The sequence below is a fragment of the Lontra canadensis genome, unplaced genomic scaffold (genome assembly GCF_010015895.1).
Source record: "Lontra canadensis isolate GAN:19392208 unplaced genomic scaffold, GSC_riverotter_1.0 scaffold8, whole genome shotgun sequence".
NCBI classification, from domain to species: Eukaryota; Metazoa; Chordata; class Mammalia; order Carnivora; family Mustelidae; genus Lontra; species Lontra canadensis.
The window spans coordinates 35,252,073-35,264,352 of record NW_022631002.1 but is presented as its reverse complement, the minus strand read 5'-3'; the positions used below and the strand labels follow the sequence as shown (position 1 = coordinate 35,264,352).

The 12,280-nt window shown below is 42.5% G+C and overlaps 2 protein-coding genes across 3 annotated transcripts in view; both read right to left on the bottom strand.

The window, feature by feature from the left end:
- Positions 1-2,550, bottom strand: part of LOC116865914 (UPF0547 protein C16orf87) — a 29,126-nt gene extending 26,576 nt beyond the window's left edge. Inside the window, exon 1 of one of the 2 annotated variants that reach the window (XM_032854577.1) lies at positions 2,259-2,550. In XM_032854577.1, the coding sequence (XP_032710468.1) occupies positions 2,259-2,324 (66 nt within the window). In that variant the 5' untranslated portion in view covers positions 2,325-2,550. The remainder of the gene's footprint in view (positions 1-2,258) is intronic. The other variant, XM_032854576.1, reaches the window with a different exon arrangement.
- An 8,186-nt stretch (positions 2,551-10,736) lies between these two features.
- CUNH16orf87 (chromosome unknown C16orf87 homolog) overlaps positions 10,737-12,280 on the bottom strand; it is a 29,860-nt gene continuing 28,316 nt past the window's right edge. Inside the window, exon 3 of the mRNA XM_032854575.1 lies at positions 10,737-11,485. Coding sequence (XP_032710466.1) covers positions 11,112-11,485 — 374 coding nt within the window. The 3' untranslated portion in view covers positions 10,737-11,111. The remainder of the gene's footprint in view (positions 11,486-12,280) is intronic.

The window sequence follows — 12,280 nt, the reverse complement described above, 5'->3', positions numbered from 1 at the left end:
GGGCGCCTGGATGGCTCTCTGCCTTCAGCTCAGGTCATGATCCCAGGGTCCTGGGATCAAGCACCACATCAGGCTCTCTGCTCAGCGGGGAGCCTGCTTCCTCCTCTCTCTCTGCCTGTCTCTCTGCCTACTTGTGATCTGTCAAATAAATAAATAAAATCTTAAAAAAAAAAAAAAGAATTGCCAAAAGTTTTAGTCATTATGTTCTCTTAAATATTTACAATAAAGAACAAAACTAACTTTCAAAATTATGTAGTAGCTTCTCCCCACTCCCAAAAAATTCATATGTTTAAGTCTTAACCCCCAATCTCAAGGTATTTGGAGGTTAGATAATCAGATTTAAAGTCATGGTGGTGGGGCCCCTCGTGATGTGATTAGTGGCCTTATAAGAAGGGAACCAGAAAGCTCTCTTTGCCAGATCTTGGACTTCCAGCCTCCAGAACTGTGAGAAAATAAGTTGCTGTTGTTTGAGCCAGTTAACCTATGGTATTTTGTTATGGCAGCTGAGGGAAAGGGAGGACATATTGTGTGTTTATAACAAAATTAATGTATGTTTATAAACAAACTGCTAATCACATTTTGTTGTACAATTACAGGGATTCCTAACAAGTTTATTGTCCTTTCCTTTTTCTTTAACCAGGATATTAAAAACAGGTTACTTTTCCCAAAAGATTACTTTATGCCAAGTAAAACAAGGTCAAGATTTGCAGTAACTTATGCCCTACAGACACTGGAATACATAAAGCATAACATGTCAATCTTATACTTCAGCACAGTTAATTGGAACAAATGGAAATGATTTAAATATTGATACAATGTCCTGCAAAGAGACTTAAATCACGAAGTCCATTTTTCTTAGAATTTAACAAATTTAGTTTATGTGGTAAACTAAGTCAAATGGTAAGAATGGAAGTTTAACTCTACTTCAGAAAACATAACTAAATTGTTTTTTTTTACTGCATATTCAATAAACTCATAACATCTATAAACTCTAATTCTCCTTGCACAATCTTCCTTCCTTGAATTTCTACCATGCCCATAAAAGATACTGAATAAAACATGTAACATTTTTGTTTACAAGATTTGATCAAGGCACAAAATTGCTCTTAAAGAATGTTCCGACATCAGCATGCTATTTTTTAAAAAGTCTCCAGCCATTTCAAATTACTCCTGATTTAAAGAAAAAAAAAATTAAGGGGGAGGAGAGAAGTATTCATTTTGAGAAAATTCTCTTAATAGAAAAGAAAAAAATCACACCCAGAGCTGCACACTGGCATGAAATAAGGGCCTTCGGATGGTTTTAATTTAGAGTTTTAACTCAATAGGTTGTAAGGAACGTCCATTATTCCAGTAAAGAATGAGACATGCATAAAACTAAGAAACTGTAAAATGAGATTTTAAAATTACAACTATGACACTATTAATTTTGTGTAGAAAGAAGTCATTTAAATTTCATGAAACTACATATAAATTTTTAAAAAGATCATGAAGCAGAAACGCCAAATTTTTAACAGCGGATACGGTGGCGGGTGCGGGAAGTGAAGAGAGCCCAGAAGGAAAGGGCTTCAACGGGGGCGTTAGTCAATAATGTTCCACAAAAACAATGTAAAGATCCACGATTATTTCCATCAAAAATATAAGAAATATATTTAGGAGGGAAAATGTCCAAATTCACCTAAACTTCAAATCATTGATTGCGGCCCCTTTTGTCACATTTAAGCGTCCGCCCAGGTCGCGGTGGAACAGTTTTGGGGTTCACAGTATACATCTGATGGGAACAAAGCAACCCTGCGTGGCAGGAGGGGCTTTCAGAACCAGGAGCCTGGAGCCTGGTCTCTGGAGTCGGGCACACTGGGCATTCTCGTCGCGGCAGAAGGGGACTGAAGGGGCCGTGCTCGTCCACTTAGGCCACTGCCCCCACACTCCCTCCGCTGTCACCCAGAGCCGGCCAGGCGACTCTGGGAGGCTCCGGACAGGGCGCCCGGTCCGCTCCAGACAAACCCACGCCTCCCTCCCGCGCCACGGGCCGCAGGACACACACAGTTGCCCAGCTAACGCCTCCAGGTGGGGACCAGCCACTGCAACCCCGGGAGTCCCCCTGGCATCCCCTCGGCTCAGCCCGGCCTCCCACTATGGACACCGAGCCCAAGGGCCAGACCACCCGGCGAGGCGGCCTCTCTACAGCCAACCGCCGCCGCCAACGGCCGCCCGCCCGCGCACCCGCCCCGCTGGCCCCCGGGCCGGCGCCCGGCGCCCACCTGTTGGTCGCACTCGGGGCACGATTTGGTGGCCATCTTCACTTTCTTGGCTCTAGTTGCAGACATGCTCTTCTCCAGCGGCGGCGGCGGCAGCTGTGGCAGTGGCTGTGGCGGCGGCAGCTCCGGCTCCTCCGGCTCCTCCCCTCGTACCTCAGCGGCCCAGCCTCCACCCGCCCGGTCCCCGCGGGCCAGACCGAGGCTTGAACGGGAGCGCGCGCGTGTGCGCGAGCCCGGGCGGAGCCAGAGAGCAACGGGGGCGGGGCAAGGCGTGCGCCCGCCGCGGCCACGGGCCTGTCGCGCCTGCTCAGCGGGACCGCGAAGCGCGCTCCCACCGGCACCGCTCAGGTCCTCGAGAGCGTCCGGATTCTCACGAGAGGGAACCTCCTGAACCTTCCGGCAGCACGGTTATAGCCACGCCTTCTCACGGCCCCGCGGACAGCGTGGGGGCGTGGTTGGGGCGGGACTCGGCCGTAACGGGCGTCGGGTTTGACCAACGAATGCACAGAAGGGCGGGCCTGGCACGGGGCACGCCCTCTCCCCGGGAGGAAGGAGAACGTGAGTGTAAGGTGGAAGGGAGAGTGCTTACACAGGTCCTGGCATTTAAAACACTTCAATAAATGTTAGCAACTGTAATCACTGAGGAATTGTAATAGACACCTGCTGAGTCTGCTATATACCAAGCCCTAGACTCGACACGAAGACATAAAATTCATCGTTAAGTCAAATATTTATTAAAGAAAGGCCAATACTGCCCGACAACTGTAAATACTAGGAAGTGCCCGCCCTCAAAAGATATCCAGACTACTGTGGTACATGGTCTAACTAGAATACAGCAGAACTGGATTGTTGATGGGAGGAGTAAATCGGTTGACTATTTAGAGCTGTATATAAAAATTTACAATCCTCAGGATGCCTGGGTGGCTCAGTCGGTTAAGCAGCTGCCTTTGGCTCAGGTCATGATCCCAGGGTCCTGGCATCAAGCCCCACATCGGACTCCTTGCTGGGCGGGCACCTGCTTCTCCTTCTCCCTCTCCCTCTGCTTGCCTGCCTGCCAATCCCCCTGCTTGTGCTCTCACTCACTATCTCTCTGTGTCAAATAAATAATCTTAAGAAAAAAAAATTTACAATCCTCTTGGTCTTTGACCTAGCCTTATAATCTAGCAATTCTGCCCTTAAGAATCTGTCCAAAAGATATTTTCCACCTGTACTCAAATCCATTTGTGCAAAGACGATGCGCTTTGTGGCACTGCTTGTCAGAGCAAAATGAGCAACATCCCAGATGTCCAACAACAAATTGCTTGAGCAAGTTAAGATATGCATACAACAGAATATTGCTGCAACTCTTTAAAGAATGATATAGGCCTATGTGAACTGATACAGTGATCTCCAAAATACACAGTTAATTGGAAAAACAAGCATAGAACTCCCTTAAGGTTGTGCAAAAATAATGCAAAAATATATTTATACTTGCATATGCATTAAGAAACTGGAGAAAAGGAACTGGGGGACAGGCGTAGGACGGAGACTTATTTTTCATTCTATATCCTATTGTTTTATTTGATTTTTCTACTAGGTAAACCTAGTATGGCCTTTTCCCCCACAAAGGGAAAAGGATTTGAACACAACTACTGAGGTACTGAGGAAGCCAGCAGACCCACCGTTGAAGAAGTTAGTAGTCCTAGAAAGCTTTCTAGAAAAGTTGTCACAAAAGCTGAATCCCTAAGGATGTCACGTGGTGTTCTTAATCAAAAGTGAAGCCGTACTGGGCAGATGGGACAGTGTAAGCAAAGGCAGAGAGGTCAGCAATTTGGTGCTGTGTAACACCAGAACCAGAGCAAAGAGTTAAGGCTGGGGAAGTGGGCCATATCTACTTATGCAGGTTTTCGCTACCATGGGAAGAAGTTCAAGCCTCATCCTGAGGGCAATGGGGCAATAAGGGTTTTAAGTTAGGGAGTAATAGGATTCGATTTGAATTTGAGAATGATTGGTCCTGCAAAATACGTCCAGTATCAGACCTGAGGAAAGAAAGGTCAGGGGCACCAGGATATCTCAGTCGGTTAAGCGGCTGCTTTCCAGCTTGGGTCATGATCCCAGAATCCTGGGATGGTGCCCCACATCCCACTCCCTGATCAGCTGGGAGTCTGCTTCTCCCTCTCCCCCTTTGCCCCTCCCCCATGCTATGCACACACACACTCTCTCTCCCTCTCTCTCTCACATAAATGAAATAAATATAATGAAATATATATATAATGAAATCTTAAAAAAAGAAAAAGTCAGTAAAGGAGGAGAGGGGTGGGATTAAAAAAAGAATGAAGTCCATAGTATTAGAGCTTGAGGAGCCATTTTGCTGGGGCAGGGAGTGATCAGAGATATTTCCAGGATGACTCTGAAGTTTCTACAGTAAAGGACTGGAGGAATAGAAGTAACAGTGGAAGATAGTGCTGCAGCTTTCCAAGAATGGTGTGGGGCATAAATCAGAAATCTAAGCCCTGCAATCCAGACCCTGAGGAGTTTTCTGAAAGTTTCATTTGAATAGGTCTGTTTTCTGGAAATTTCCTCAAAAGGCCACTTGGCTGGGGTACGTGTTAAGGAAGAGGTCTTTTTTTTTTTTTTTTAATTTATTTTATTTGACAGACAGAGATCACAAGTAGGCAGAGAGGCAGGCAGAGAGAGAGAGAGAGGAGGAAGCAGGCTCCTCACGAAGCAGAGAGCCCAATGTGGGGCTCAATCCCGGGACCCTGGGATCATGACCTGAGCTGAAGGCAGAGGCTTTAATCCACTGAGCCATCCAGGCGCCCAAGGAAGAGGTCTTTAACTTTATGGGGTTTCTGAAATTGTTCATCTGCCAGAGACTGAGAGTTGGTTGATATAAACTCCATCTAGGTCCCCCTTTCTCTCTAGCCACCTTCTAGCTAAGACTAGAAGATCATAGCCATGATCATATATGTGGTGTTATCTCTGGCCTATTAGATATAAACCTGTCTGCTGAGTGGGATTTTTTGGAAAGGTTCTGAGTTCTTGACAAAAATGAACAGATTAATGTCAAAAAACTGTCTTTTGCCTTTTGTACTTTTTGTGCTTTGCCTTTCACACTTTTTCTTACTATCTGTGGAGTAATGAACCAGAGACCCTAAAGGTACAGAAGCCATCTTATGACATGAGACAATGAGGTGTTGTGCTAGTTATCTGCTGTTATGTAACAAATTACACCAAAACTTGGTCGCTTAAAACAGCAAACACTTATTATCCCACTTTCTGTGGGTCAGAAATCCAGGTGTGGTTCTGCAGTCTCATCTGAATGCTCAACTAGGGGGAAATCCACTTCTAAGCTTACTCCTTTGATTGTTGGCACTCCCCACTGTCCCTCATCACATCCACATAGTCTCTTCACAACATGGCAATTGCAAGCTGTCTCACAATATGACAATTTGGCTTTCCCTAGAAAAAAGAATGAGAAAGAGGCACCTGGGTGGCTCAGTGGGTTAAGCCTCTGCCTTTGGCTCAGATCATGATCTCAGGGTCCTGGGATGGAGCCCCACATCCAGCTCTCTGCTCAGCAGGGAGCCTGCTTCCCCCTTTCTCTCTGCCTGTTTCTCTGTCTACTTGTGAACTCTGTCAAATAAATAAAATCTTAAAAAAAAAAAGAAAAGAAAAAAGAATGAGAAAGAACGTGCATGAAAGAAGCCACATTCTTTTTATAACTTAATCTCAGAAGTGGCATCCCCTTACTTCTGCTATATTCCATTAGAAGCTAGAGGTGCCTGGGTGGCTCAGGCAGTTAAGAGTCCAACTTTTGATTTTGGCTTAGGTATTTGATCCCCCCACCCCCCACGGGAGTCAGGCTCCGTGCTCTGCAGGAAGTCTGTTTGAGGATATCCTTCCCTCTGCCTTGACACACCCCCTTGCACGCATATGCTTGCACGCTCTCTCAAATAAATCTTGTTTTGTTTTTTCAAAAGATTTTATGTACTTATCTGACAGAAAGAGACAGATCACAAGTAGGCAGAAAGGGAGGGGGAAGCAGGTTCCCTGCTGAGCAGAGAACCTGAAGCAGGGCTCAATCCCAGGACCCCAAGATCATGACCTGAGCCAAAGGAAGAGGCTTAACCCAGTGAGCCACCCAGGTGCCCTCAAATAAATCTTAAAAAAAAAAAAAAAAAGCTAATCACTAAAGCCCACACTCAGAGGAGATTACACAAGGGCAAGAATACCAAGAGGCAGGGCTGTCTACCCCAGATGTCATGCATGGAACTATGATCAATCCACTAAGGATTAACAAAAAGCTAGGAAGTGGGGCACCTGGGTGGCTCAGTAGGTTAAAGCCTCTGCCTTTGGCTCAGGTCATGATCCCAGGATCCTGGGATCGAGTCCCGCATCGGGCTCTCTGCTCAGCAGGGAGCCTGCTTCCCTCTCTCTCTCTCTGCCTACTTGTGATCTCTGTCAAGTAAATAAATAAAATCTTAAAAAAAAAAAAAAAAAGCTAGGAAGTGCCTGGGTCCCTGACTGCATTGTTAAGTAACTACCCCAGTTATGGCCTGTCTCCCTAGATTCCTTATAATGTGAAAGAGGGAAAATAGTTCAAAATAAGACACAGCTCCACCCCCACCAGAATAGATAAGAAGAATAACATCAAATGTTGGGGGGGGGGCAGGTATAAAATGGTGTAATCTCTTTGGGAAAAGGTCTAGAAAACTAAATATACACATAGCCTATGACCCGGTATTGACAATCTTAGGTATTTATCCAAGAGAAATGAAAACAAATGTCCACAAAAAGACCTGTGCAAGAATATTCACAACAGCTTTATTTATAATAAGCTCAAACTGTGAAAAAAAATTCCACAAATGTTTCAAACAGATAAATAGAAAAATTGTTATATTCATTTCATGGAATACTAGTCAGCTTTTAAAAGGAATGAAATATTGGTACATACAACAAAATGGATTAATTTCAAAAACATGATGCTTAGTAAAAGAAGCCTTACACAAAAGAGCACATACTATACAATTCCATTTATGTTTAGTTCTAGAACAGCCAAAACTATTTCATGGTAGAAAAAAATCAGAGCAGTGTTTGCCTTTAGGGATAAGAGTGGGGATAAAATGAAAAGGTATGAAAGAACTTTCTGGGCTGACAGTAATAGTCTGTATCTTCATAGGGGTTTGTGTTACACAAATATTTGCATTTATCAAAACATACTAAACAGTACAATTAAGATTTGGACATTTTATCAAATTTAAATTTACAAGAACAAGAGCCTGAAGGCAATATTGAACTCTAGGTAGTGATAGGTATGTTGAAGTATTTAGGGTGAAATATGCTAATGCCTACTACTTTACATTACAGTGCATTTTTAAAAAAGGATAGCTACATGAGTAGATAAGTGACAAAGCAGAGTAAAATGTCAAATGGTACAATCTAGGTGACTGGCATACAGGTGTTCACTGTAAAATTTGGGTATTTTGTATGTCTGAAAATTTTTGTAAGTTACAGTAAACAAAATCTACTTATTTAAGCCACTGTTCGTTAGGTTTTCAATGATCTGCTATCAACATATTCCTTACTTAAACTGATACCAAAACAACGGGTTTCTACAAAGTGGATGAGACTGGCCCTTACACTTATTCATTCATTTAACAAACATTTATTAGGTACTTACCATGTGCTGGACCTTGTGCTCTTGATAGGGGTATGATCTTGTGAGCAAAAAAGTCCCCGCTGTTGTGAATTTTATAATCTAGCACAGAAGATGACAAACACATACTATCACACAAATAAACATAAAACTACTGTGATTATAGTTATGAAGGAACCATCCTGGAGTCCTAAGGCCATGACAAGAGGACCTGACCTACGGTATGGTGGGGTAATCAGGTCAGACATCCTGGAGGAAATGTGTGTGACAGGCAGAGTTAATGACATGAAGACCAGTAAGCAGCATGAACAAATTAACTGAGGTCAAAGGAAGTGAAAGGAGGCTACTGTGGCAAAAGCACCAACAGAAAGAGGAAGACAGAGTCCAACACACTGACAGGTCCTAGAAGAGTCCACTTTCCACTGGCTTTGGACGCTATCTCTGTGCCCAAGATCTTTCACGCATACCATTAAAGTGGCTATAGGTGCTCTAGTCTCACTTAAGCAATTAGATCAAGGCAGGAAGTTCTTTAATAACAGCTATTATGTATATAATAAACCAAAATTCAAAATTCAAAGTCACTTTTTTGTTTTGTTTTTAAGTAAACTCTACCCCAGTATGGGGCTCTAACTCATTACAACAAGATCAAGAGTTGCATGCTTTACTGACTGAGCCAGCTAGATGCCCCTGAAAGCCACTACTTACTCCTTTTTTTGGTTGTTGTTAATTTATTTATTTGACAGACAGAGATCACAAGTAGGCAGAGAGGCAGAAGGGCAGAGAGAAAGGGAAGCAGGCTCCCCGCGGAGCAGAGAGCCTGACTTGGGGCTCCATCCCAGGACCCTAGGATCATGACCTGAGCCAAAAACAGAGGCTTACCTCACTGAGCCACCCAGGTGCTCTGCCACTTCTTACTCCTTTTGCAGTTAGGACCCAAGCTACCTCAGGGACATGGTGGGAAGATGAGATGTAGCAACCTCCACCTCCACTCCTTTCTTTCAACACTCAACCAAGGAGCTTTTGAAAGCTTTGTTTTTGGAGCGCTAAAAGGGTATTTACTATCTCACATAACCAAAATACACTAATAGTAGTTCAGGCACAACTCATTCCATGTGTTTGCTCACAATGAACAAGGGTTCATTTCTGCCTCTCAAGTCTACACCCCTTGTTGGAGGGGGTAAGGATAATTGATAGGATAATTCAACATCCTATAACTGCTCCTTTCCCTCTCTCATCACATTTCACTGGTTCTTCTTGGAAGAAACCACTCATTTGGAGTGAACAGGGATATCTGCTGACCTTTTTTTTTTTTTTAAGATTTTATTTATTTGACAGACAGAGATCACAAGTAGGCAGAAAAGCAGGCAGAGAGAGAGGAGGAAGCAGGCTCCCTGCTGAGCAGAGAGCCCAATGCGGGGCTAGATCCCAGGACCCTGGGATCATGACCCGAGCTTAAGGCAAAGGCTTTAACCCACTAAGCCACCCAGGTGCCCCACTGCTGACTATTTTAAACCAAAGTCCATCATCCAGCTCTGGAAGTCTAATGAGAGGTCTGAGAAGTGAGGGAAGGATGGATGGCCACAAAGCAACTACTACCCAGACAAAGTAACTATACAACACCACTTTCTTCCACATTGGCCAACCTTCTGTGACCATTTGACATCACCCTTGAGCTAGCTGACTTTCATATAAAGTCCTTCCCACACCTCTGGTTTTAGCCTTGTTACCCTATCAGTCTGAGCTAAGTCTCAGACTTCATTCTTGATTCATTCTTCATTCTTGAGAAGGAATTCACAAAAACATTGACTAGATTCCTTGACAACCCAAGGATGGAGCAGTAAAATCAGCAGGTGACTCCAGACCAGGGCACCCAGCCAGGGGAGTAAATTAGAGCTGAAAGACAAAACACTCTGCTCACAAAGCCTTGTGTCATAGTACTTGGGCTGCTTCTACCCAAAGGAAGGGACATCTTTTTTTTTTTTTTTAATTTGCAATAATGCATCCCATGGTCTTTAATTCTTTGGCTCACAGTCAAATTCTACTTTAGGGGATTTCCATTCCATCTTTCCCTCCATTCCTTGCCCTCCCTCCTTCCCTCTATGTCTCTCAAGTAAAATCCATTCCAGATGCCTTTTTCTCACCTCTTAGCTTTTAGGATTCCTTAGCTATCCTTCACAGATTAGACACAGTAGATCATCAGAAGGGAGAGAAGCAGGAAGAGAACCATCCCAGTATCTTTACCCCCAACTTAATCCATGAATGCCAGAACTGCAATCTAGCTACATAATCATAAAAAGGCCATTAATTATGGTCTCTGATAGGCCACTTACATTTTTTTTTTTAAATAAAGAATCATGGACGAATGACTGGCTTTGTGTGACAGTGATAATACTTATCACTCAAAAGCACCAGTATGCCATGTCTTCTGTGTGCACGGCTCTTGTATCAGAAACATGCTTTCACTTCTTTATTCAAAAAATATCTTCCGAAAGCCTGAGAGCTTTTGCTTATTCCCCTAAAATCCTCTTTACCCAGATTTTTGCATGGCTGAGTCCTAAGCATCTTTCACACACACATGCACTCTGGGTTGTTCCACATTCCTCCAATGAAGAAGCTCAAAACTCAGGGGCAGCCTGTAGTTTTCCAGTATATTAGGTATCTTTCAGTCTTCATGTTCTGCCAGGGTCTGGGAAGGTATTAAGTTGAGCCATATGAAACTGCCTTTATATAAAAATGAAAATGTTGTGTTTTTCAGAAAAAGAAAAGTTTTATTCAACCAAAATACACACTATTAGCATTAACTGCTTTCCCCCAATGATAAATTTCTCCAAATATATTTAAAATTCAGCATTGTTAAAATTTATTCAAATCCTTCCATTACTGTTCTCTAATTTAGAGAATGCTCTGTTTCTTGGAGTTTCAAATGATGACAAATGATACATAATTTCAACTTCTTTACAATAAGATGCTACTGTTAGTTTTGCCTGAGTTAAAAGAAATGAAATACTCTCTTTGCAGACCACCATACAGTTACCAGAACCTTCTTTTTGGTTGCAATGATGGTTTTAACACACTTGGTAACTTCTCCAACATCCAACCATCATCCAGACCACTTTCATTTTTTGTCAAAGTTTATGATATTCTCTAAAATAGGTCTCTGCTCTTTAAAATCTTAAGGTATGAGCACATCTCTAATCATCTCAGTTTGTGATCATCCATCAGTTGGTGTTACCTACCCATTTGTCCAACTTTTTCACCTTTCCTATTGCAGCCAGGTGTCGAGAAATTGTTGTAGCAGAAACTCCTAAGTCTGCTGCGAGGCCTCGAATTGCTGTTTTGGGATTAGCTTCCACCATGGCTCTCAATTGATCTTCATTTAAAACAGATTTGGGTCTCCCTCGAGGCTCATTTTTCAGACTCAGATCCCCAGAACGAAATTTTTCGAACCACCACCGGATAGTCCTTTCACTAACAGAGCCTTTTCCAAAGACAGAATTGATGTTTCTACTTGCTGTGGCTGCACTGTGTCCTAGTTTAAATTCATATAAAAATAGTATTCGCAAATCTTTCAAAGATATGGTACTGTTCACTTCTGTGGAGGAAATAAATAATAAAAATTCAGCCATCAAAGAAAACTGAAGACCATAATATCATTATGAATACTAAACAACACAACTGAAAATAGACCTTACATCAACTTTATCAATCATGGTCAAGTTTCAACTAGTCAAATATCAGCAATTTCATCTGAAGGATACATGTTTTCATCACTGTGTTCTGCTGCCATGAGTTTATATCAGGCAGATGACTTTACAGTAGGAATACAATTTCCAGTGATTTTATAAACATCACCATAAAAGAAATACTTCTGAACTAAAATACGAGTTCTGCTTTTAAATCTAGGAACTTAGGCCTGCCACACAATTTTTTCAGTACTATCAAATTAAGATCTCAGATCAATTTAATGCTTGGAAAAAACTTCTCCCATAACGGGTTGATAAATACCTGCTTCTGATGTTTTCTGACAGAAGTATTCATAGGTTTTCCTTTCCCCCATTTCACATGATCTGAATGACTGCTACTTCACAAGTTCTTTATATTTTCTAAATCTTTATTTACTATGGAATTTTTCTTCTTTTGCCTAGTTCACTTTTTTGGGCTTCATAGTTAATTTTGGTGGAAATGAATGAAAATAATATTTCAGGTATATGAAAGAACTGTGTTCCATTTTCTCCTGGCATTCATGTATTCTAATGGCCCTAGGGTCCACTATCCAGTGGACTTTTTAAAAACTACAACCATAACATACATGTGCCCTAAACCTACCAAAGGTTAAAAAGGAGAAGGAGAGAGTTAGAGGGATTAATTCAGCAAAATTCCAATCTGG